General features: G+C 40.9%; 1 protein-coding gene across 1 annotated transcript in view; it reads left to right on the forward strand.

Moving 5' to 3' along the window:
* The window catches only part of nfasca (neurofascin homolog (chicken) a), a 162,616-nt gene that overhangs the window by 89,962 nt on the left and 45,605 nt on the right, over positions 1 to 27,049 (forward strand). The window contains 15 exon segments of the mRNA XM_072382975.1: positions 1,212 to 1,229; positions 5,981 to 6,086; positions 10,250 to 10,446; positions 10,582 to 10,704; positions 12,418 to 12,588; positions 13,675 to 13,716; positions 17,490 to 17,601; positions 18,932 to 19,116; positions 19,192 to 19,323; positions 19,790 to 19,933; positions 20,870 to 20,981; positions 21,068 to 21,234; positions 21,928 to 22,075; positions 23,751 to 23,875; positions 26,442 to 26,543. Of these exon segments, the coding sequence (XP_072239076.1) occupies positions 1,212 to 1,229; positions 5,981 to 6,086; positions 10,250 to 10,446; positions 10,582 to 10,704; positions 12,418 to 12,588; positions 13,675 to 13,716; positions 17,490 to 17,601; positions 18,932 to 19,116; positions 19,192 to 19,323; positions 19,790 to 19,933; positions 20,870 to 20,981; positions 21,068 to 21,234; positions 21,928 to 22,075; positions 23,751 to 23,875; positions 26,442 to 26,543 (1,884 nt within the window).

The raw sequence follows: 27,049 nt of genomic DNA on the forward strand, positions 1-27,049 counted from the left end.
TTGATGGTTTAGAAGAGACTATTGCTGTTGTTAGCTCAGAGAGATCAACTGGACAGAAGCTGTCTAAATACAAATCAGGTTCTAAAGATACTTCTAAAGCTGCTCTACTTGATGATACATCAGTGATAATAGTGGGAAGGATTCCATTAATCTTCTCTCTGATAGAAACAATTTTATTGATAAAAAAATCTTATGAAATCATCACTGCTGAGAGTTAAAGGAATACATGGCTCAACAGAGCTCAGACTCTTTGTCAGCCTGGCTACAGTGCTGAAAAGAAACCTGGGATTGTTCTTATTCTCTTCTGTCAATAATGAATAATAAGTAGGGGTGTGACGATACACTTTTTAAAAAAAGCTACCATGACAAAATAGAATTTGTCACCACTTCAGTTTCTACACTGTAGCCTGACATATGTCTGTGAACAGAATGCAGAAACAGTTTTCTTTACAATAAAATGCAGTTTCTCTGCATTTCTTTGCTCTTTTCTCTCCTGTCAGACAGCGTGCACACACTGAATTACTCCTCTTCAGTAGTTTCAGCCTTCTTATGAAGATCTTTAAATGCTGCGGACACTACTAAGCATTTGGAAAGAAAAAATGAAAGCAAGGTCTTTCTCCCTTCTTAAACCGTTTAACCATAAAAACTAACTGAGGCTAAACAACACTGTCAGTCTATCATTTTCAGTACCAGGTACATCACCAGGTTTCATGTCTTCAACACAACTACACTCATCCTTAAACACCGGTAAACACAGGTAGGATGACTGAGAAGACGCCATGTTGAAGTGAACTTCGGTACTTCGGTGTAGGAAATGTCCAATTCTGAAGTGTGGCCAAGAATACTCATATTCCTATTTTATCACTCTTACCCTGTGCTGACTCAAATGGCTTTAGCCAAAGTTTGTTGGTGGCCCGTTAACTAGAAATCATGTAAATACTGTGGTGTCAAACAAGTTGTCAAAGTTTCAATATATTAGGCAACATGACATGTCATCTGAAGCCCCGCCCCTCATACCTGCTCAGTTTAGGCTCAAAATGGGCTGAGTGGGTCAGCTGTGAACCACTGAGATAAAACATGGTCATTTTATGACTATGCATACAGTGTAGCATTGCACAGTAAATGTTGATACTGTTATTAACAATGTTATTAACAACCACATCCCAATTTGTCCATCCTTCTTCCTGTCTCTCTTTTCATTGGACTAACAGCAAAGATCCAGCAAGACCGTAAGTGTTTCTTCTTAACATATCACTGCTAATGCTTTTGTCCCACCAACTCCTTCCACAGCTCACAGCTGGCAGGGTGAAATGCTACAGCAGTATGGGCTAATTAAACTGTGAAAATGACTAAATATTATACACTTAACAGCTGATATTTACAGTGTCTGTGTTCTGTTGGCTCACAGAGGTTAAACAGTCTTTCAGTAAATTTCAGAAGCATTCTGCTGATGAGCAGATCCTGTATCACACATTTTGATGTCCAGTTTGATCTAGAGAAAACACAGCTTGCATTCTCTGAATTGGTGAAACACACACTTGTATCCGATTCCTAACCTTATTTAATGAATGATAATGTGTGATGGTTAGATCCAATCAAATCTTTGTTTCTGAGTACATTAATGAACACAAGGACAAGTCTTGGTCAAGTCTTACAGAATGTGGAGGAACTGATTTGTTGAAGAGTATTTTTGATTACAGTTACCTCCCAAAGCAGGGCTTTTATAAAAAACAGCATAACATGTTGTGAATAGCTATTACAGTTGCCATAGCGACATAGTGTTAAAATAATGAAGTGTTTTTCAGTTGTGAATGAGATTAGCTGAAAGAGTTTCAGTTACAGGGAGATTGTTTTGTTTCCCTCTTCTCTGTATCCAGGCAGAGAACTCCCAAACAGCTTCCTCTTCAAGGGGAACATAACATGGATAAGAATCACTATGTATTGGTTTCTGAAGTCACTGCCAACTCAAAACCTGATATTTTGTTTTGGGTCCTATGTATCTGAAAAAGGGTAATTGAATGAATCATTCAGATAGCAGGGGAATCTCATACAAGTTTATCAAGTTTATCCAGCTTCATCTTCAGATGATGCTTAATTAGAACTTTGTTCAATGTGATATATCCCAACAAGGAAATCTGACTTCTAATGGTATTCTTACATTTTTTACCAGCTGCGAGTTGGAAATTCAGATTTCCCATTTGTCAGGTTTTTTTACTATATGCTCTCTTATACTGTAATTTTGAATTTGAATGCAGTTTAAGTAGTGCAAATATATATATAACTTAAAAAGTGCTAGTCTAGAGAAATATGCAGTATATGCAATTAAAAAAAATAAAAAATACAGTGTGACGTACTGCGGTATTACACGGTATACAGATATTGCACAGTAAATTGATTCACAGTATTTTCAATATTATTAAATATTGGATAATTAAATATTGCACAGTATGTGGGTAGAATAAAGTGCATGTGGGAGTTCAGAGTGGTTATGGCTTTTGGAAAGAAGCTGTTCTTGAGTCCGTTTGTCTTTGTTCTGATGCACCTGTAACGCCTCCCTGAGGGCAAAAGGTCAAACAGATCAAAGTTAGGGTAGGAGCTGTCCTCGATGATGGTTTTTGCTCTGCTAAGGTAGCGGGAGGTCTAAATGTCCATCAGGGAGGGGAGAGGGCAGCCAGTGATCCTCTGTGCTGTCTTCACTACTCTCTGAAGCCTCTCCCTGTCTGCCTTGGTGCAGCTGCCATACCGTACTGTGACACAGTACGTTAGCAGGCTCTCGATGGATGAGCGGTAGAAGGTCAGCAGCCGGTTTGAGTCCAGATTGTGCTTCCTGAGGACTCTAAGGAAGTGTAGCCGCTGCTGAGCCTTCTTGATGACTGCTGTGATGTTGTGTGTCCAGGACATGTCAGCGGAAATGAGGACGCATAGAAACCGGAAGATGTGGACCCTCTCCACACACTCGCCGTTGATGTAGAGGGGGGCTAGGTCAGTGCTGTGCTTCCTGAAGTCGACAATGAGCTCCTTGGTTTCTAAAGTTTGTGATGTCTTGTATGGCCTGACACATCTCCCGTGGGTTGTTGCTGACAGATGGGACTCTATGTTCCTCTTATGGTCAGCCTTGGCTTTTTTAATTCCTCTTCTCAGGTCGGCTCGAGCAACCCTGAACAGAGCTCTGTCACCTGACATGAAGGCGGCGTCACAGGCTCTGAGGAGAGTGCGGACCTGACTGGTCATCCAGGGTTTCTGGCTTGGGAAAACCAGAATGTTTTTGTCCACAGTCACATTTCCGATGCAGAACTTGATATAGTCCAGTACCATTCCTGTGAATGTTTCCAGCTCTTGGTGTTCAAAGAAGTCCCAGTCTATACGATTGAAGCAGTTCTGTAGTGGAGACTTTGGAGAGTGCATCAGCAGGCCAGGTTGTAACAATCTTTGTGATGGGCCTGGCACTGTGTCTGAGGGTGGTGAAGGCTGGGGAGAGCAGGAGGGAAAGATGGTCTGACTGGCCAAGGTTGGGGAGAGGTATGGCTCTGTATGTGTGTTTAATGTTAGAGTACACATGATCCAGAGTGTTCTCTCCTCTAATAGAACACTTTACATGATGATAAAACTTCGAGAGTACAGTCTTCATGTTGGCCTAATTAAAGTCACCTGCAATTATGTGAACACCGTCGGGGTGGACCCATTGCTGTTTGTTTATGGTGTTCAGGAGGAGAGAGGGCATCGTGTTTACATTGGCGTCGAGTGGAATTTACACAGCGGTGATGATACTACTGTTAACTCTCTCGGTAAAAAAAAAAAAAAAAAGGCCGGCATCTTAAAACATTCAATTCAGTTTTAATTATAGCCCCAAATTACAACAATTGTCATCTCAAGGCACTTAAATAATATAATCCAAGCCAATTGGAATTCAATTAATTGTAATCATAATCCAATTAAATCCAACTAATTAATTTCAAAATAATCCAATTAATTCATATAGAGCCAATTCAAAAAATAATATCCTAGATAAGAAAACCAACAGATTGCACCGAAACTTGTCTTCAGTCCAATCTCCCGTCCTGAGCGTGCCTGTGGCGACTGTGGAAAGGAACGACTCCCTTTTAACAGGAAGAAACCTCTGGCAGAACCAGACTCAGGAAGGGTGGCCATCCGCCTCGACCAGCTGGGGTTTGAGAAGACAGAAAAGAGGGAAAAGAGGGGGGAAAAAAACACCATAACTCCATTCAAAGGATATCTGTTGGAACAGGGAAACACAAGTTAACCACAATAATGTCACATGTACATAATATCATTTGAGAAATTAAACAGGGGGAAAAGAGAGCAAAGTGAGGAAAGGTGTGACAGATGAGGTCCCCCAGCAGTCTAAGCCTATAGCAGCTTAACTATGGGATGTTTAAGGCTCATCTGAGCCATCCCTAACTATAAGCTTTATCAGAAAGGAAAGTTTTAAGGCGAATCTTAAAAGTGGAAAGGGTGTCTGCTTCCCGGACATTTACTGGCAGCTTATTCCACAAGAGAGGGGCCTGAGAAGGCTCTGCCTCCCATTCTACTTTTAGAAACTCTGGGAACAACAAGTAAACCTGCAGTTTGGGAGCGAAGTGCTCTGTTAGGAAAATATCTTACAACGAGATCTTTAAGATATGATGGAGCTCGGTCATTAAGAGCTTTTTATGTGAGGAGAAGAATCTTAAATTTTATTCTGAATTTAACAGGGATCCAATGATGAGAAGCTAAAACTGGAGAAACATTTAAACAGAAAGTTATCAGTTGGTTTTGACCACTGGAGCATATTGTGAAACACACATTACACTGTTTAATCATGGAGTTAGTTTACCTGAGTATCTGACCACAGAATTATCTTAGCTTAACGGTTTGGTACCACTAACCTCTAGATGGCACTGTGGCTCCATAGAAGAGCAACTGATGTTGTTTCATAATATCTACTTTCTTGGTGTACCACATACAACATTGGGGAAAAAAATTAAGCTTGCAATGTCAGTGAGAATTTAAATCAACTTATACAGGTAAAGGTATAAATCATGCTTAATGTAGTTCCAATAATCCAGTTTGAGGGTGGCTCTGAAAAGCATTATTGTTTTCCAAGAGTGATGAATGGGACTGGGTTTTGTCTTGATTAGATAGATGTCACCTTTAATTTGCAAGTTTCAGATAAGAGTGTAAGGCCCCATTTGGTCTGAGTTCTCTCCCCCGCTCTGCATCAAAGAGCATTCTTTGTATAATTCAGGCCAGCTCGTTAGTTGGCATAAAAGTATTAATCTTTCCCAGCTATCATGGCCAAAAGGTGAAAGGCTGTGTGGGAAAGTTTTCTCAAATCCTTTCCCAAGACAAAAGGTGACTGTAGATAAGATGGTGTCTGCGTCTTTGAAACAAATACACAAGAAGGAATGTTAATGGGTCTTTGAAACACATACAAGAGGAAAAAGGGAGCGTTAATGGCTCTTTACCCCATTTGAGATCGCTATACCTGGTTGCCCCTCTGATGGTTTTCTATGCATGTCCGACTGGGAGGAGACCTAGAATAGACCTAGAAAACACTGGTGGGATTATATTTCCCAACTGGCCTGGGAACGCCTTGGGTTCCCCCAGGAGGAGCTGGAGAGTATTGCTGGGGAGAGGGATATCTGGGTTTCCCTCCTAAACTGTTTCCTCTGCAACCTGACCTTAGATAAGAGGAAGATGATGGATAGACTTCCTTCTGATGTGTCCCCATAAAGTTATTTATTTCATTTGAGGGTAGAAATTGGTTTAACTTTAGCTTAAGTTTTAGTTAAAGTTAGGGGTAGTCAAGGGTCAGATTAAGGTTGAGATTTGGGTTTGGGGCACTGCGAGTCCTGAGGAAATGATTGAAAGACATTTTAATGTCTTCTGAAGTGATGGAAACAGGACTGTTTGTGTGTGTGTTATCTGTTCACAACCCTATTTCTGTAACCTTGTTTGTGTCTCTCTGCTCCTCCCACAGTGAAGCAGCCCCCCACTATAATCAAACAGTCTGTCAAGGACTACATTGTCGACCCAAGAGATAACATCATCATCGAGTGTGAGGGCAAGGGCAATCCAGTGCCAGTGTAAGCAGTAACTATACACTCAACAGAACACACAGAGCTTTTACAATAGATTTACTTTTTTTACCCTCTATTCAGTAAACAAATACACGATAATGCAAATATGTACTGTTAACATTGGTGTCAATATAATAGATTCTTGAAAAGCTGTTTTCCATGTGTGTATTGTACTGTGACTCAAAGGTGACAGCCTATTCAAACTGACAGCCATGTTAGCTTGAATGTGAGAAGAGCACAAACTAGCATATCAGCGAGCAAATGACACCAAAGTTGGGATGAACCTCTATTTCTGATAAGCATGAGTGACTGAGCAAAATAATGAGCAACACGAAATAAATTAAAAAAAAACTCAACAAGACAAGATGACACTCTTTCTGCACCAATTAGACCCAGCTAGACTGTAAGCAGCAGAAAGCTGCAGGACATTAAACAGTCCATGTGCGAGTTGTATCGTGCCGATCTAGAGTTAGTCAGAACACATTCACTGTCACCATCCTCACACTTTCAATCATTAATTGTTTTCAGCAAACCCTGTACCTCACTCTGTCTCCGAGGTATGAGTGACAATGCTGTGCTTCACTGCCACGCTGTCTCTTCCCTGTCTGACTGACTCTCTCTCTCTCTCACACTTTTGAATTTTTCCGTGACCCCTCTTTTTTCATGTAAATGGTGCCTGAAAGCCTTTAGCCTCCTATAGACTTACTTTTTTCTGCGGGCCATCTATAGCCTCAAAATGACAAGTTTACTATAGCATGTTTTTTGATGCCCCCCCAGATTAAATCCAATTACAATCTGATTCACTGTAATCCAATTAGAATACAGTTCAGTTAATTATATTCTAATTTAGTTCAATTCAGTTAATTTCCATTCAGCTCAGTTCAATTGATTGTAGTTGTATTTGTCACGGCCTCAGGACACAGATGCAGGGTCGGTTCAGAAGCAAAGATGTTGATTAAATAAACAAAGCACAGCAAGGCAAGGCAGGGTGAGGATCACCTCAGAGCAAATTAACAGGGCTGTGAAAACCTGAGCACTCTCCTCAGTAAATATGTTTGGGACGAGTGCGACTATGAAAATGAACAAACAAAAACGCTCTCCACTCCAGGAGGAAAACCGAAACACTATGAAACGATAACCTAATAAACTCACGCGCTCCTATTGAGGCGGATTCAAACAAAAGACGCTCTCTCATAAACCGAGGCACTATGAAACTTTAACTGTAAACTTAAAACTTGTCTTTAACAGTGGCACAAAATCTTTCAAGAACAAAACATAAAACACTCCAAAACAGAGGAACAAAACAAGGCTATGAAACTTACCGTTGTTAAATACAATTTACAAATAAATATTCTCTGCAGGAGAGTCGCTCAACTGCAGGCTCGAGGCAAGGTTATGGCTGTGAATCATGAGGCGAGTAATGCAGGTCGAAACAGAACGCAACATACTGGCACAGGACAAAGGGACGCAGACTATTTGAACACATGAGGAACCAAGGGGAACAGGTGGAAACACTTTGGGAATCAGGGAAGACAATCAGACGGTTGACACGAGAGGAAAGGCAAGATACCTGAAACGAGAGGGGAAAGTTAGTATTTCAAAATAAAACAGGAAATTACGAGACAAGACATGAAACAGAACATAAATCTTGACAGTATTCATATAATGCACATAAAAAAACTGCCTAGCTAAGGAAACCAACAGATCATATTGAACCTTCACTGTGATTCAAGCCCCCATTCTGAGCATGGACAAGAATAAAAGATAAAGAGAACATGCTCCATGCATTTGGACAACTGTAATTCTTTATTATTGGGCTGTCCCACATATTCTCATATAAAACAGGTTTCTAGGACTGCCTTCTTTCACCTTCGTAATATTGCTAAAATCAGGAACATCCTGTCTCAGGGTGATGCAGAGAAACTAGTTCATGCATTTGTTACTTCAAGATTGGACTACTGTAATTCCTTATTATTGGGCTGTCCCACATATTCTCTGAAAAGCCTCCAGCTGATCCAAAATGCTGCAGCCAGAGTTCTGATGAGAACTAACAGGAGAGATCATGTTTCTCCAGTTTTAGCTTCTCTTCATTGGCTCCCTGTTAAATTCAGAATAGAATTTAAGATTCTTCTCCTCACATATAAAGCTCTTAATGACCGAGCTCCATCATATCTTAAAGATCTCATTGTAAGATATTTTCCTAACAGAGCACTTCGCTCCCAAACTGCAGGTTTACTTGTTGTTCCCAGAGTTTCTAAAAGTAGAATGGGAGGTAGAGCCTTCAGTTATCAGGCCCCTCTCTGTGGAACCAGCTGCCAGTTTGGCTTCAGGAAGCAGACACCCTCTCTACCTTTAAGATCAGGCTGAAACTTTCCTTTTTGATAAAGCTTATTGGTGAGCCTGAAACATCCCATAGTTCTGCTGCTACAGGCTTAAAGTGCTTACGGAGCTCTGGGACCTCCCATGCACCTCTCCTCACACTCTTTCCTATGATGTAATCAGCACCACACTGTAGGCATAAGAAAATTAGCAATGGTTCTTGTCTCACAGTAGGGTTTTTGTGGGGTTTTTTAAAGTTTTTTTTTCTTATGGTGCCAGAAGCATTCATTTGACAGTAGTTAGACAGGAAGTACGGCAGAAAGAGAATTGGGGGAAGGCAAGCAATAAAGGGCCTCAATTCGGGCCGGTTGTGTCTAGGAACTATAGCTTCAGTACACGGACCCCAGCTTAACTAGTCAAGTTTTATATTCTTAAATAATTTTATATTTGAAACCAAATTTCAACTCTGGTGTTGCCTGCAGTAAAATGTTGCTCACATAAGCCTCAAAATGAGCTGCACTTACATCTTCTCATGCAATTCACATGCACACACAAAGAGCTACACAGTTACATCACTGGGGGAGTGACCAGGCAGGACAGTGGCACATTGTTTATTTGGAGAAAGACTGGCTTTACGTAAGACAAACACACACACACACACACACACACACACACACAGTTTTTTGCATACACACACACTTACACGACCTCACAATACGGCACTCACTGGTGTGTGCACATACTGGCTCTGCTGTCCCTGTGAGAGGCATTGTCCTCCAATAATGCACTCAGTTGACTACTATGCTCATGAAACATTCACCGAAAGTGATCGTTTACTTATTTACTTGCAATCAGTCTGTCACGGCATGTCACACACCATAACACACACAGCTCTGGGCTCCATTGCTTAAACAGTGGCCCTTTGTTCAGGCTCCTCGAAAAGGCCGAGTTAAACTTTAAAAAAGACAAGAAGCTTTTTTTTTTTTTTAAAGATCCCCTCTTCTCACTAATAATAGAGCTGACTTATGTGAGCAGACTCACTGATCAGGCAGAGCTCTGGAAACACTTCATGGAACGAGATAAATGAACTACAATATCACATGCACAACAGAGAGTGCAGTGGATATTTGCACTGCTGTCATATGAGATGCTGTCATATGAGATGATAGACATAAGGATTTCTACATTTTCTGGTTTTAAAACTCAGGTAGGAGGTTTCTAGCTCCAAAGCCTTGGGTTTCTGTGTACTCTGTAAAGAACTGGGCTCGCAGATATTTACAGACATAACATGAATCCATCCAGCTGTTTGATATAAAAGTTTTCATTTGAGCAGATCACTGTTCAAAAGTCACTGACCAAGATGCAAACGTTACAAAAAAAAATGACACAATGTGCATTAAACAGGAGTTAACAAAAAGTGGAAAACATCGGTCATGTGTGGATCAATAACAAGGCTGTAAGGGCTCAAAGGGCTACATGAAACTAGATTTAGGAGCACATCTCCATATTTTCTGCCGTATTTTTCACAGTTTGAAAAGTTGACACAAAGCTGTCACAATTTAACCAGACTCTTGTTCTTTCTCTGGGATTCATTTGCAAGCAAGAAACCAGTGATAAGATGAGAATAAGATGTGTAAGACCTTAATTCATCCTACTGGAGGAAAATTTCTTGCTTGATTCAATCTATTTAGTCCACTTGTGTAAATGTGTGTGTGAATATTCATACAGGAAGAGTTTCAATCCAAGAAGTTTGCGGCCAGTTTCCATGGTTTCTTGGCTGCTTGATTTGCATATTGCTGTCAATTTGCTGCTGTAACGCTAACCCTTGGTTTGACTGAAACGTGGCTCAGGTTCTCATGGCGAAGGAACGGAAAGTTTTTCAATATTGGGAAAAATCCGATGGTGACTATGCGGAAACGCTCAGGAACCCTGGAGATTGGTTTCCGTAGTGGAGAACGACCAGAAGACTATGAAGGAGAGTACCAGTGTTTTGCCAACAATAACATTGGAGCGGCACTATCCAACAAAATCCTGCTCCGGGTCTCCAGTAAGAACAGATTCCTCTGAAATAAAAAAGAGACTTATTTAAATCTGTGGGGAAAGTGACAGACAGATCAGCTCAGTATTTGTAAAGGGGAAAATCTTTCCTTCTTTCTCTCTTTCCCTCTTCCCCTCCTTCCAGAGGCTCCCCTGTGGCCCAAGGAGGCGCTGGAGCCAGTGTTAGTGACTGAAGGCTCCTCGCTGGTGCTACCCTGCAACCCCCCACCAGGCCTGCCTCCTCCTATCACCTTCTGGATGGACAGCGGTGAGCAACAGTTACACACAAACATGCCTCCACATGCACCACTTCTTTATTTGTACAAAGTTATATCCTTGTGTCTTGTTATTGTTATTTACTGACATCACCATATTGGCCACGAACAATGACATCATCAGCAATCATTCTGTGGCACTTTGATCATAAGATGACAATTGTGATGGATATCTATGGATATCTATCTATCTGTCCATCCATCCATCCATCCATCCATCCATCCATCCATCCATCCATCCATCCATCCATCCATCCATCCATCCATCCATCCATCCATCCATCCATCCATCCATCCATCCATCCATCCATCCATCCATCCATCCATCCATCCATCCGTCCGTCCGTCCGTCCTTCCCTCCCTCCTTCCCTCCTTCCCTCCTTCCTTCCTGCTGGCCCATCTGCTGATTGGTTCCCTGTCATTGTTTTGACGGCCATACACCATCAGTTGGTGTGTTTAGAGTGTAGCTTGACATCTGTATGGATGTGCTGGAAGTTTGAGATTTACCCTTAGCAGCTGTATGATGGGTTAGCATGATCAGCAGGGGTGACTTGAATAGATGTTGAATTGATACTATGTGAGACTAATCACAGCCAGCAATCCTTGTGGTTAGCCTTAAAGCAATAGTAGCTTCCACATTTATATATTATGTATTTATCATGTCAAAGATTATTTGGTAACATGCTCTTTCTTGAAAAACTTTGTTTGAATCACTAGTTCACCTGACATGCATGTTTGTGGATAGTGGGAGAAAGTACACGGAGAGAACTCATACATACACGGGAGAACATGCACAAACACCTCTAACTTCAAACCAGGAACTCTCTGGGTGTGATGTGACAGCTGACCACGTGGTTAATCAAAGAGCTCCTGAGGCAACAGAAAACATGAGCACATCACTCCAGTTCTGGCATCACTTCACTGGCTTCCACTTCATTTTAGAGTTGATTTGAAAATTCTTCTTTTAGTTTTTAAATGTCTCCATGGCCTTGCCCCACAGTATCTGTCTGACCTGCTTCGGCCATACGCTCCTTCACATTCTGTCAGGTCAGCAGATCAGTTATTGTTAGTCGTCCCTAAAACAAAGAGAAAACTTAGAGGGGACCCTGACCTTCTCAGGCGTTGCCCCAAAACTGGAATGACTTACCTTTACACATGAGGCAGGCCGTCTCACTCACTGTTTTTAAGTCCTCTCTGAAAACACATTTTTTCTCATTGGCTTTTAATTCAGTGTGAGGTGTTGGCTTTTACTGTGACTTTGTTTTTTAGTGTTTTACTTTGTACTTTGGCCAACTGTGTTGTTTTTAAAGCGCTATACAAATAAAGTTGGATTGGATTGCACTTCCTGAATGTTTTGGGCCTTGCAGTAAAAAAAAGCATGGCAACAATCAAAAGAGTGGCTACTCTGTTGTCCTCCATTTAAATCCATAGCTTGGAACAGTCTCCAGTCTGAATGGTTTGTATTTGTTCATTCACTTGTGACATCATTCATTGTTTTAAAGTTAAACATTTCTGAAAGAATCCCTAATGATATCCCATTTTTATCCTTGAGACAGAAGGAAGCAGAACTTTGAAGAAAGATCAAAACGAGAGTTCAACCAGTACTTGACAAAACCCACAGACCATGACAGTTTCCTGTTGTGAAAGTCATATGTATTGATGTGGCTTCATCACCTGTTTCTTTGTCCTCTTCCTGTGTCGGTCAGGTATGATTCCCATTCGTCAGGATAAGAGAGTGTCCATGGGCCTGAATGGAGACCTGTACTTCTCCAATGTTTTGACTCAAGATGCTAAGAGAGACTACAGCTGCAACGCTCGCTTCCTCTTCACACACACCATCCAGCAGAAGAACCCCTTTACACTCAAAGTTCAGCCCAGTAAGTAGACAACACAGAAGCACACTTTGTGCTGCCTGAGATTCCACATTTCTGAGTTAGGTCCCCAATAATTGCTGAGTTAATCTACCACCTTTTCTCCAGGAAAACTAGGGCAGGCACATTTGATTTTCCTGTTGCCAAAACTAGTGGGATTTCTCTTAGTGTGTTGGTAGCTACATTGCAGTTATCTCACAACAGACAACTCTGTAAACTACAACAACAGTATGACTGGGGAGGTCCGCAACCCTTGAGAAGCACTGGTTTTGGAGTGTTTTCTGACTGGATTCACTCAGTAATGAACAGCATGCCTTCCTGGAATTCAGGTTGATGTGACTGAAGACTAAAGCTGGAGCCAATGAGCCAACTCTGTCCTCTGTCTCATTGCAGACAAGTTAGTGGCCCTGTTCAGACCTGGTATTGTCTGGATGATCCAGTTGCAAGTGGACATCTCTAACCGTGTGTATGTGTGCTCACACCTGAAGTTAAAATTAGTCTTCACATGCATTCTGAGTGGCCATTCGTCTGTGACACCAGCCCTAAACGGGGCCAGTGAGTGTTAGTGTTGTTTTGTCCAGTGGAAAAATGGCTACCACGATTATTTTAATAAACCATTGTCTTGAAACAACATGGGTAAACCTGCTCGAGGATGCTGATTGAATTCTTTCCCACTGCCTGTGGTTGCGTTTACCCTCAGTGCTGTGAGCATTATGAGGTACATCATGCAACTACCATTTCCTCCCACGAGACAAGCCTGTTAGTATGAAAACACGAAGGGATGGCATGACATTTTATCCTGCAGGCTGTAGTGGACCACAGTTTCTGACCATCTCGACTTTTTGAAAAGATTAAATCCGTTTATTGTTTTTGACTGAGCCACAGGCATCGGCTGAGAATGAGCCGCTGAAATGTGCTAAATGGAAAAAAACGTAGCAGTTTTATGTTTTCCTGGTTTCTTCAGAACGTTAACACTTGCTGGACTCATTTCTCATCTTTACTTTCAGTTTTATTCAGAGCATATGTTATCAGGGTGTCTGAATGTGTTTGTGTATGGACTGATTAGTCATTGTGTGTGCCTGTTGTTTCCAGAGGAGCCGTATAATGCCACATCTTACAGTGCCCCCTACGGTGGTGAGTCCCTTACCGTCCAGATAGCTCCTCTTCCTATATTGCTGGCACACTAATCTGGTAGCTCTATCTAACCTCTAACTGCTGTCTACATGTGTAATGTTTTTGTCTTGTTTCTGATGCAGATTTTTGTGTGTAAGTAGGAGCTGTTTTTACTTCCTGATTGAAAGTATTGATACAATATCAAATACAATTGAGACTAAAAGCATTACAACCACTCAGAAATGAAGCAAGAGCCACGCTTATCTTGAAGCAGCACTCTTGCGTGATATCTTGGCTCAGCGGGAACTAGCCCGTTTACATTTTCTTGCTCATGACTCCTCTCATACCTTCCTCGTTTCTCTCTGCATGGTATCTAAAACCCCACAGACCATCTTGGCTCTTGACAGTTCTCTCTTCAAACCCCTGACAAAAAAACTGAAATGATTTCCTACAAAATGTTGCAACAAACAGTTTATCTTGATTAATAAACAGAGTATAGATGGTTATGGTTGTTTTTTGTTGTTATTTTAAAGACTAAATGTGTTAGAACAAAAAATCTTCAAACAAATGTTCTAGCAAAATGGAACCAAAGCCCAGGACATCATAACCAAGTGGAGAGACATGTGACTCAAGAAGAAGCAGTGTCTCTTTGACTCTCATCTACACTCACGCAGTGGAAATAAGAATTAATCTCCACTCAAAGGCCACCTTTAGGTCAGCGTCAAATAATTACATGTAATGGATAAGCATGCAGTAATCAACTCACAAATAACCATTAATTTAAGTATACCGCGAATAGAAAATTGAACCTGTGTATTCATTATTCCACACACCTCCTGCGTGTGTCCATAGCTGGAGGGAACAGATCAGACAAAGTGACACCATATGTGCAGCTGGTTGATGAAGGGGGGCTCAATTGCCCCAGGGATGATGGGATATCTCCCAGAGGGAGAGGAGTTTTCTGGTGAGAGACAAGGCCAATGGATCTGAGGCACTCTGAGGAGGATTAGGTCCCATTAGGTCCCATCATGAATATTCAGTCTGGGTTCATGTTGTGGTCATTAATAATCATATATGTATGGAAATGAAATCATGTTTGCTGCTTTCTACTGGTGTTCACAATCCCCTGTGAGAGTAGCAGGGATGATAACAGCAGTGGAAATGCTCACACACCAACACACTCATACACATGTGCCATGTATGTGTGTATTCTGTGTGTATTCATCACAGATTCATTTAAAAGTTGTTGTACTTTGAATTTAATCTGTGATGAATGCACACAGAGCAATTTCCAGGCTGCTCGCTGCGTCACTGTAGCCACAATGGTACTTATCACTAACTCTTTTCCTCTCTTGCCATTGGTCTTCTCCCTGTGGCACTGCCAACAGCAGATCCACCTGTTGGTCAGCCACTGGAGAAACTTAATCCCATGTAGATCTGCACCACAAAAGAAGCTAATGTTGTATTTAATCTCCTACAGAACGCTGTATTTCTCCACTGACTGGATTTTATATCTTCCGTCTTCACAGTATTTGTGCTGGAATCGTGTCAGACTGGAACTGAGCAGTCTCGTCCGTGTACCTACTCACAGAAAAGTGTAAATTCAAGTAAAGACTAAAAATGGTTGAAAAGGATTGTTAAGTTAATGACTTTGGTTTGTTTTGTTGGCTTTATTATTTGGCTTGTTGTCTTGTGATGTTTAGAGCAATGTTAACACATTATGTAGTCTAAAATTCAGGTTAATGAAGTTTGTTTGCTTTCAGCTGTATAGCTAATAAAATTATTCAGAATTGATATCAATCAAAACTTTATTTATATAGCACTTTTTAAATCATTCAAAGTGCTTAGACAAATTACAACCGATATTAAGGTATAAGAGAGGTAAAGCAAGTAAAAATAAAAAAGATAAAAGGCTTATGATAAATCAATGAGATAAAATAAGACAAGATAAATCAAAGAAAAGTACAATGAGAAATTAACCAAATGTAATGACAAAGAGCAGTTTTAAGATGTGATATAAAAGACAAAAGAGTTTCAGCAGATATGCAGTTCTTTCACATGAAAGGTACAGTGCATTGGAACCATAAGCTGCCTCCCCTTGATTATTGATTAGTCCTAGCCCAGGGACTGAAAGCAATGCTTTACTTTATCATCTAAGCTGCAAGGAGGGACCAGAAAATCTAAAAGGTATTTTGGTCCTGAACCATTTAATGCTTTAAAGACCAACAGTGATATTTTAAAATAAATTCTTTGCCCGTGTAAAGATCTCTGTCTGATTGATTTTTGAAGCAGACCTGTAAATAGGCTGTTGCAAGAATAACCTGACTGTCTCATGGAAAAGTATACAGTCCATTTTCTACACATAGGATTTCAAGAAATCTGCTTTTTTTTACACTAAGGGTTCTTTCATACCAGAGCTGGTTTAAATGGACCAGAGTTCGTTTTCTCAGACAGTCCGCTTCATTTGGGCAGGTGCGAAAGCTCATCTGAACTCTGGTCTGCCTGAAAACGTGGGTCTCGGTTCACTTGCAAGTGAACCCTGGTGAAGTTCACTTACAGTGGGAAATGCAAACGGTCTGTTCACCCAGCAAACCAAAGAGAGGAAGTGACGGGCCTCGCTGGGAATGTGTGTAACCACAGCAGCACGTCGCAGTCTCTCCGCAGTCTATTTATTACTGCTGCATTCGGCTCATGTACACAGCAACATGCTAGGCAGCTCGCTGCCTCGCCTGCTGCTCATACTGGGCAGCTTCTTGTGAAAAAGCAATTAGGTTTGCACAACAAAGTGAAAGCAGAAACCCGCCCCAAATGAGTAGCTGTTGTGCCTGCGTGATGTCGATCAGGCGGTTTGGCCTGCTCTCAAAAGTGCAGTGTGAAAGTGAACCAAACCAAATGAAGGTGGAACATTTTTCAGCATTCCCCGTCCCCCAAACTATGCTGGTGTGACAGCACGCTATGTCAGTCCTAAGCTGTTCTCCACAAGTGAACCAAGTTACTAATGACAAGTGCATAAAAGTGAGGGCTTGAAAACAGAATCAAACAGCATGAGGAGGTGGTTTAGGCATGTGCTCTATTTCTTACAAATTCATCTGAACTGAGTGTCAGTAATCATTAGTTTTGCTTTTAACTGATGCCAGAGGAATAAAAAATAATTTTCTGTTTGACCCAGACAAGAGGACTGTCCAGTTTTAAACCACATGTTAACATAAAATGCTACTATGCAGATAAAGGTAGCGTTTGGCAGCTATCTCCGCTAAGATTCCCACCAAATGAAGCTGAGGGTTTAGGATTCAAGTGTAAAGATAAACGCAGCTCCACATTTGGACCAGGTTCACTGCAACTGTGGCTTAATGCGGTATCCAAGCCCTATGGGAAGGTTTAACGTGGAGCTGAGGTCTACATGACCTTAAGTACATTACACTAATCTCATTACAGCGAGTAGAGAAAAAAATGTATCTGCTGCCCCCCCCCCCCCCCCCCCCAAGCTTTTAATGGCAGCCTTTGCCATCTGTGCTCTCTTGGTCAACACAAAGCAAGATCAATGACTCTGTTGTTGTTTCTGCATCTCTTAATGTCTTCCTGTGAGAAAAGCCAGAGGGTGTTGAACTTTTTCATAGCCGACTTTGCCTCTACTCACCAAGCCAGAGGGAAACTATCAGAATAATACTGGCGCCTCAATGACAGACTGATGTGATGGAAAGGATGTTTAGCTACTTGTAGAGAATGAGTCATGCATTACAGATAAATTAATGTGTTTGTGTGCGTATCAACCTGACATTATTCCTCACCTGCAGGCCGTAAAGTAGCAGAGTCCACGCCCACCTTTCTCTCACCCTCAGGGAGCGAGAGCTCCAAAATGGTGCTGCGAGATGAACAGCTGCTGCTGGAGTGCATCGCTGCTGGACTGTGAGCACACAAACACACACACAGACACACACGGTACTCGTAAGTCCTGTAAGACTATAGCAAACTGACTACTGGTTGTTTGGAAATGCCATTTTTAGGTGTCTGTTTGGTGCTTCTACTGCAGATTATTCTGAATAACCCAGAATCAGCTGAATAAACTGAATAAACTATCATTTTTTTTATTATATTCATACAAACACGTTGTATTAAAAGATTCAAGGAAACAAATGGCTAAAAACTTAAACATATATTCAGTTGGTAAAACACATCACACCACAAACACATTCAGAAACTTTAGCCTGATCCATGACCAGAAGATTAGAATATATCTTTTCATTCGACTGTTTTTCATTGCTTTGTGAGTATACAAGGAAAGAAGGTGAAACAGTAGCTTAAAATGAGCATTCAACATCTAGCCAGCTGTTTGTCCAGTTCCTTATACAAAGTATTGAACTTGTTTCTAGTCATTTTCAGATTTGTATGTTGGAGATTCTTTCAAGGGAAACAAACTATTTGCAGCGTTGCTTTCTCTCCTCTACGGGCAGAGAGGAACTTAGTTTATTCAGAGCACCAATTCACAACACGTATTTTCTTAAGGCGTTTTAAACTAAGACTAAATAGGTTGAATATAAGTTTGATTAAATCCGATTTAGCCCCATTCATTGTAGCTGTAGTCAAATAACGCCAATTCGTAAAAAGTTTCTTAGCTAGGGAAACCAACAGCTCTTAAATCTGCACTTTGATTCAATACCAGAACGGGAATGGGGCGATGGGTGACAGTAGGGGGCTATTTTTATTGAATTTATTAAAATAATACATTGTTACTCCACAAAGTCGATAGTTGTATAAATTCTCAGCATAAATCTGTTGGAGAAGTGGAAGTTTAGCACAGAGAGAGAAGTGTGGTTGAAATCCACACGTTGAGATTGCTTGTTGCCTGACAACAGCTCAGCTGATGATGTCACATTCAGTGTGCACAGGTCAGCTCTCTCAGTTCAAAACTCCAGGCCAGCAATACTTCCTATGAGAAAGAAAATGGAGAAATACAAAGTTAAAAACAACAGTAATGGCATATATATAATATATAATGGCATACATGCATAAAGAGTAAAACGGAAAGAGAGCAGAGGGAGGAGATGTGCATCATGGGAGGCCCCCCGGCAGTCTGGGGCTATAGCAGCATAATTATGGGATGTTTCAGGCTCACCTGAGCCATCCCTAACTATAAGCTTTATCAGAAAGGAAAGCCTAATCTTAAAGGTAGAGAGGGTGTCTGCCTTCAAGCCGAAGCCTTCCGTTTGTCACTCTCATCTTTTGTCTTGTTCTTCAGTCCGACTCCCACCATCAAATGGTTTAAGAAGGGTGGAGACCTGCCAGGAGAGAAAGTTAAGTTTGAGAACTACAACAAGACCCTGAAGATCATCAGTGTGTCAGAGGAGGATGCAGGGGAGTACGTTTGCATGGCCAATAATCATTTAGGCAGCATTCGCCACTCCATCTTTGTTCAGGTCAAAGGTGAGGAGGTTAAAAACTATTTTACAATGTACTAATTTATGTTAACATGCTAACTTGACACCTTGTGTCCCTCAGCGGCTCCTTATTGGCTGGACAAACCTTCAAACCTGGTGCTAGCCCCAGATGAGAACGGGCGTCTGGTGTGTCGGGCCAATGGCAACCCTAAACCCAACATTCAGTGGCTTATCAATGGAGAGCCTCTAGAAAGTATGGACTCTTTTGCTGTGATTGTAAAGTAACAGAAAAAAACGATAGCTGCAGTAACTTATCATTCTTTTCATATTTTCAAACACAGAGTCAGTCAACCAGTGCTGCTCTGCATGAATACGGTCTTTACACTTTGCCTGTGAGCAGTTCCACTCAGCAGTAGCACGCCTGCTTACTGAGAGCATAGGACTAGACTTACAGAGTAGGACTGATTTCACAAAAAGTTGGGATATTAATATGTACTTATTTTTTTTATAATACTTATTACTGTGTTGGAATAAAATGATCTGAAAAGATTAAGGATTCCTATAAACCAACAATAAATATAAGCTCTTACTTTAGATCCAGTCACATTTAAATGAAGTATCCAGTTTAAACAGTGGATAATACATATCGGTCAAGATTCTTTTTATCTGTCAGACCACCTAACCCCATTATTCATTCTATGTCCTCCTGCTGACCACAGGTGCGCCCCCAAACCCAAACAGACAAGTTCTGGGTGACACAATCCTCTTCCGCTCGGTGCAGATTGGAAGCAGCGCTGTGTACCAGTGCAACGCCTCCAACCAGCATGGCTATCTGCTTGCCAACGCCTTCGTCAATGTTCTTGGTGAGAAAGAGAGAAAGGCTGCTCAGAGCTGCAGCAAGTACTTCTGAAAAACTCCAAAACCTCCGTGAGAGGGCTAACATGAAGTATGTGCCAAATGGCTACCAGATCTGTTTGACAGGAGGCAAAAAAAGAGAGAAGTTTCTTCTTAAAACAAAAGCAGCGCTTTTCAAGTTCAGGAGCAGCTTTCAGTCAGAGCTATCATCTAAAACTAACCTTAAGTTATCAGAGACAATGATTTATTCGATCTGGAATTAGTGAAAGCCAAACACACAGTCAAAATCTAGGAGTAGTTTCTATGATATTTATATGATATTTAATATGAAAATAAGACTCTTGTTTAAAGTATCAGTGTATAATGACATCACTTTGACAGTGCAAAAGGATGATTAAATCCAATCAGTCCAAGTTACCGTGTCAGCAGCTGGAAGCAGCTACAACATTTGAGGTGTGAATGATAGAGGTCGAAGCAACATTAGTTGAGACTGAAAGAAATACTTCCTGTTTTAAAAACCACAAGGTTAGGTTTGTAGAACAGCTGAATTCTCAGGGCAGATTCACCAATAGAAGTCAGTGCACAAGCAGAGGAAAAGGTAGAATGACAGAGCAGGAGAGAGATTTAAAGGACAGGGAACATCCTGCATGCATGAGGACCTAAGAGACTGCGTTTATGGTTTGGACTGCATCTTGGTCCATGCCTGGTCCATGTAAAGGCAACATTGAAGATGGGTCTAGCTCCTGGGGTGTCCTTTGGACTTTTTCTTTACTCGTTTTATGCTTTTTTTAATGCTTTTTTGTTATAACATCCTGTTGTTCAAGTCTTTTATTCTTCAACGATAGATTCAAAAAGTTGTTAGATGAAAACACACTAAATCCTCGTATGTCATTGTGAGTCATTATTCACTGTGGAAATGTTATCGACTGACTCTCATGTTGTAGACATACCTCCCAGGATGCTGGCCCCCAAAAACCAGCTGATCAAAGTCATTGAGAACAACCGCACCTTCCTCAACTGCCCCTTCTTCGGCTCTCCTTTACCACTGTTACGCTGGTAAGGATCTAGTGTTTACTTTTGAATTTGTTCGTTTTTCTTCATGATCCTCTTAAAATCCACATTTCCGTCTGCTTTCTGTGTAGGTTTAAGAACGGACAAGGCAGTGGGCTGGATGGCGGTCAGTACCGCGTTTACATAAATGGCACCCTGGAGATAAAACGGGCTCGAGCAGAGGATGAGGGCACCTATACCTGTGTGGCCAGCAACATCTTGGGTAAAGCTGAAAACCAGGTCCGCCTGGAGGTCAAAGGTCAGACATTACATCACTGCATCACTGAAATGAGTCATTGAGACGCCATATCAAGAAATCCCAGAGTGAACATGAGAATTAAAGGCATAGACAGACAGTGACACGCGGAGTCTGTCACAGTTGGATGCCCTCTGTGCTTCACAGTTATGAGTAAAATAGCAAATATTCTTACTCTTTGGGATCATGTGCAAATCTTTTATGCCTTATGTGTTTGTATTTAAATATTATCATATAAAACCGCTCTGCATTCAGGGTTCGTGAAGTAAAGTAATCTGCGCAGGATGTAAAGAGAATAAGGTTGTCATCTTCCAGTTTGATCTTTTATGATTAACTTTTATTATATCATTACTTTCTTTCAATTCTCCTGAGTCACGTTACAAGAGATTCTCATACACTATTTAAAGATTTTCAACAATAAAGAAAAGATGAACCATTTTTCTCAGACAAAAATAGCTTTTAGTGGAAACATTATGTGTACTAAATGAATGTTCATTTTAAGTAGAAAGGATTGGGGTCTTATGCCAGTTTCTTACCATGATAGGAATACGTATGTGATATTTTTCAAGCTTGGACCATATGCCCCTGGATGCCATACACAGGAGTAGTTCCAGAGATTTTTCTGGAAGCCTCTTGATGTTAGACTTCATGTGGTATGTGTCTGTGTGCCTTTTCTTATTCCTCACTTTGATCCAGAACCAACTCGTATAGTTCAGGCCCCAGTTCACCAGTCGGCGATCAGAGGCTCCACAGCCCGCTTCAACTGTAAGGTGAAGTCAGATCTCAGCCTATCCATCACAGTGATCTGGACCAAGGATGACAAGCCTCTGAATCTGGGATGGAGGTAATGGCAAAACAAAAAGTTGGGATGCTGAGTTGTTGATAATGCTAATGAGCGTGGAAAACACTTATGTTCAAATCTCAAAAGTCAACAAAAGAGCATAGAAAATATATCAAATGTTGAAAGTGAAACATTTTACTATTTCATGAAGAATATGAGCTCATCTTTAATTTGATGGCAGCAACACACCCAAACAATTTGGGACAGGGGCAACAAAAGGCCAGAAAAGTAAGTGGTGCTAAAAACAAACAACTCGAGTAACATGTTGCAACTAATCAGGTTAATAAGCAACAGGTCAGTAACATGATTGGGTAAATAAAGAGCACCTTCGAGAGGCAGAGTCTCTTAGAGGTAAAGATGGGCAGAGGTTTAATAAACAGCAAAAAAAAAAACAGAAAAATTTTCTTTGCCATCATACCGATCATAATCTCATCAAATGATTCAGACAGTCTGGAGACGCCTCTGTGTGCAAAAGACACAGCCGAAAATTAATACTGGATGTCTGTGACCTTCAGGCCCTCAGGCAGCTCTGCATTAAAAACAGACCTGATTCTGTCCTGGAAATCACTGCCTGGGCTCAGGAACACTTCCAGGAATCATGGTCTGTGAACACAGCTCACCGTAGCATCAGGCAGAGAAGAAGCAACATGTGAACATGATCCAGAAACTCTGCCGTCTTCTCTGGACCAAAGCTCATTTAAAATTTAAAACTGTTCTGTGGTCAGATGGATCAGAACCTAATGCTGCGTCCTCCAGACTAAAGAAGAGAGGGACCACCCAGCTTGTTACTAAATCAACCTGCCTGCAGTGCAGAGCTTTCACCATCCGAGACCCTCTAAAATACAACAAAGAATGTCCAGGTCTGCTGAGAAACTAGAATCCTCTATCAGACAGGAAAGGGACAACATTCCTCTGCCAAAAAGGTCCAGTGACTGGTCTCCTCAGTTCCAGATGTTTCCAGAGGTGGTTAAAAGAAGACAGTGGGAAACATGGAGCTGTCCCAACTTTACTGAGATATGTTGCTGTCATCAAATTCCAGATGAGCTGAGATTTTTCATGTAATAGAAAAATGTCTAAATTTTTAACATTTGACATGTTTTCTATGGTCTCTGGTGAATCTGATATTAATTTATGAGATTTGCAAATATATGTATTCTGCTCATATGTACATTTGTCCCAACTTTTTTTGGAATTGTGAATATTTTAGGGGTAAGCTAAATGTTCATTAGTGTGAATAAATCAAGTCTCAAGGTTTATTGTATTATATTCTGCCATTTGGTCAGGACCCATTGCTGTCAGAAATCTATTTCTAAGGAGCTTTTCTATAGTTCACCTGGCAGACTGTGTGCCCCACACAGAGAGGCAGAAGTCCTTACTGCATCAGGTCCAGGTTTGATTCCACCATTGACCATTTGCTATATGTTGCTCTATCCCCCTCTTGTATCTAAGCTTCACTATGAAAAACTAAGTGTTTCAACGCAAAGTTGGACTTTCTCTCAGGGAAAGCAGCTAAACAATTTGTTGTTATAACATTATGAGAAGTATAATGAAGTGTTTTGTGTATTTTAAAGTTAGCAAATTATGGATTGATAGATTTATCAACTTCAAAAGAGTTGACTTGCAAACCTTCAACCCTGCTGTGTGATAACCACCAATGTCTTCTCTGTCTGTATCTAAGGCTGAGGAAGGAAGAAGAGTCGCTGACAATCCCCAATGTCAATGAGGGTGATGAGGGAGAGTACACCTGCACTGTAAAATCTGAGATAGACCAGGATTCAGCCTCAGCCCGCCTCACTGTGTTAGGTACACTCACACAAAAAATGAATGAAACAGCCTCACCTGAGACATATGTAGAATAAGTACAAACTAACTTTACAGTGAAGTAGGAGGCGCTGACGTGTAACAGGTTGGAATTCAATGCTGGAACCATAGAACAAAGCCAAAAGGAAGTCAGTTTGCAGATTAGCTGTGCTGGTGACTTGTTCTCTTGTGCACATGAGCTGCAAGATGTAGGTGACTGATAGTGTTTTAATGTTTCCATGTTTTGCATCATCAGTTTCTCACGCCGTGCTTAGTTTAAGGGCCTCACACACCTTCCACTGTCACTTTTCTTTCACATTTATCTTAAGATCACCGAAATCCAACCTCTTCAACACACCCCATATTCACCATTTATCAGAGTGCTTCTGCTTACATTCTGTAAGGATCTGCAGGTCTGAGTGATCAGATGCGCCCCCTTGTGGAATAACACTCATACTACGCAGGAAGTGCGTGAGCAGTTAGGCTGAAAGCGGAGAAGGTTACTGACGCCAACGTGAGGTGAAACAGCAACTATATTTTCAGCCTTAGAGTGGACACACAATTTTACTTGTTGTGAATTCACTCGCTCAATAGAGGATGCTAGATTTACAAAAAAAAAGCAGGCTAGTGTGATATACAAATGTAAAATGAAGATGACATGGAAGCTTTTCTTTTTCTTTATTAATCAGAAAAATTTGCCTTGGAAAAAAATACATATGAACACCAGACTCATGGCAAGGGGCAATGACAGAAAGATGTGAAAAGGCAGCCGTAGAACAACCTTCAGGAAACAGTTTTATTTTAGTTCACCTTTGTAACATGTAGCTTTACCACAGTAGACAGCAGGATGTTAGTCTGTAAGCATTTTGGAGTGGGTGAGAAAACATGTCCGCAATCAATGTTTTATTTACAGTAAAAAATCTCAAGAAGATGCAAAGAAAAACACATGTTCAGAAATGCTGCAGGAGGCTGTCACTTGTGCGTTTGTTGCAAAGTAAGGCAGCCAAACCAACTTGGAGGCAGTCATCTGTTTTTCCTATTTGTTCATAAAAAGCTTAAAGGTTGAAAATGACTTTGAATTCCAACTTCCCTCTCCTGAACCATATCAAATGCAACATACCTGCAGTTTAATGCTTGTTTGGCACACAAGGATTAAACTGCAGTATTTGGGGTGTTTAGGAAAAGATAGGGAGCTTTTTATTCTGATTTTACTGTACCCTTCCTGTTTCCATTTTCTTTTGTTATTATAAAATGATTATGCATGCAGTAAAACTAATTGGAAACAACAGCTAACGTAATGTTAGTTTCCCTCATCACAGGTATCCTAAGTTGTGTGTGAGTGACCACCACTGTATTCACGTTTATGTATTTCTTTTACTCCAGTGCTCCAATTACCACTGGTACCACTGCTGCGTTCGGTTCACACATCTTTTTATTTTTCGAGCTTCTCATGCTCATGCTCCTTCTTCTTGGTGTTGCTGTCACTTGGACATCTATCACTACCACTATCACCACGGCGTATTGACAGATATACTATTTGTAATTTGGCAGAAGCAGCGAATCAATCAGCTGATAAACTGATGAAAAATGACAGGATTCAAATGTCTCTCATATGCAGTGACACACTTTCAGTTGTTTCTTTTTTTGATAAAGCTGAACATGTCGAAGCTTTTCTTGACACTTTTTCAGCTCTGTGCTTTCAACAGGAAATCATGCATGTCTCTGTGTTGCCGCAATTTACTGAATATTGACATATATCTTAGCTTAAACTATACCTATTCCTCTGATTTAACAGTATGCATGCTGCACATGCAGATTGCAATGTAGAATGTGCTCAAGTGAAGATAGATGTAAACCTACTTAGTTATTTTCACAGATAGCTTTTGCACTGATGATTATGCTTGAGTCACAGGTATATGAGGCTCCTTATGTTCTGTCTTCCACAGTACTAGGCCTTCCTTTGGATTAGCTAGTAGCATCACATGTTGACAAATGGAAACATGTCTTGCAAAATGATGAGTGAAAGAAAATAAACATCCCTGTGTGAGCCAAACATTGTAATCAGTGCAAATATAATGACCTTTTCACAGTGGTCTATAATAACCGAGTTAAATTAAGCTAACTTAAATAATATTGTGTGTAGCAAATTACATGTTAACTGTTGTGCTCCCTTACTGTTGACTGGCTTTTGGACTAACCTCTAAACTCTAACCTTTATACTCACCTCCTGTTCCTTCACCCTGCCCCACAGAGGAAGCCTCCCTCAACCCCTCAATCACTAGTGCCTTGCCTCCAGGTAACATGGCTCAACTGGATGTTCTTCTCTGTCTGCATTTTCTTCTCTGTTTTGCTACCTGTTGAACTGTACTGACATATCTTTATGAAAGCACAATGAGGATAGAAATATAACATGTTATTAATGGGTTTGTGAGAGAATGGTATTGTTAGAATGGGATAGATTCTGATTAATGTAATTAGTTTATCCTTTAAAATATTTTTAAGCTCATGTTAAGAATGTCCATATTTGTTTGACATATGTAAAGTCAGACTATTTCATGTTTCTGTGCAGACTGTCCAGACCCCCCCACAGATCTGGATCTATCAGACCCAGCAGCCCGTAGCGTTCGCCTCACCTGGATACCTGGAAATGACCACAGGAGCGCTGTGACAGGTCACTGCAGCCCTTGTTCTACTGTATTCTCACTTCTCTGAGCCATAGCTAGAGGGTGGTATTCCACTTTATTTTCTGAAAACTTTGTGTGATGATCCTGCGGAGGGTATAGCAAAGAGACTTAAGTGGTAGAGTTTGTTTCAAGTTGTGATTCTTAGAAGGGAAATGATAATGAATGGATGCTTAAACACAAGTAGTCATTACCAAATAAATAATATACAAATCCCATAATGCAACAAAAGCTAATTTTTTACAAAGGAAATCATTTCTGTGCCTTCACTGACAACCTTTTTGTATTTAAAAGCAGAATCAAATGTAGAATCTGAAGCATCAACACTCAGTAAAAGTTGTTCCAGATCCATGCTTCCCATCCTGTTCCTTCAGCTTCCTTTAATGACTCTTTTTAATGCTTTGGGAACTGAGGACACTGATTGTTGTAGTTTTTCACAGGAATCTGTGTCCATTCCTGCTGAATCCAAAATTTCAGCTGCTCAGCAGTCCCTGGT

Source organism: Leuresthes tenuis, unplaced genomic scaffold (genome assembly GCF_036924035.1).
Source record: "Leuresthes tenuis unplaced genomic scaffold, fLeuTen1.0.hap1 SCAF_3, whole genome shotgun sequence".
Classification (NCBI taxonomy): Eukaryota; Metazoa; Chordata; class Actinopteri; order Atheriniformes; family Atherinopsidae; genus Leuresthes; species Leuresthes tenuis.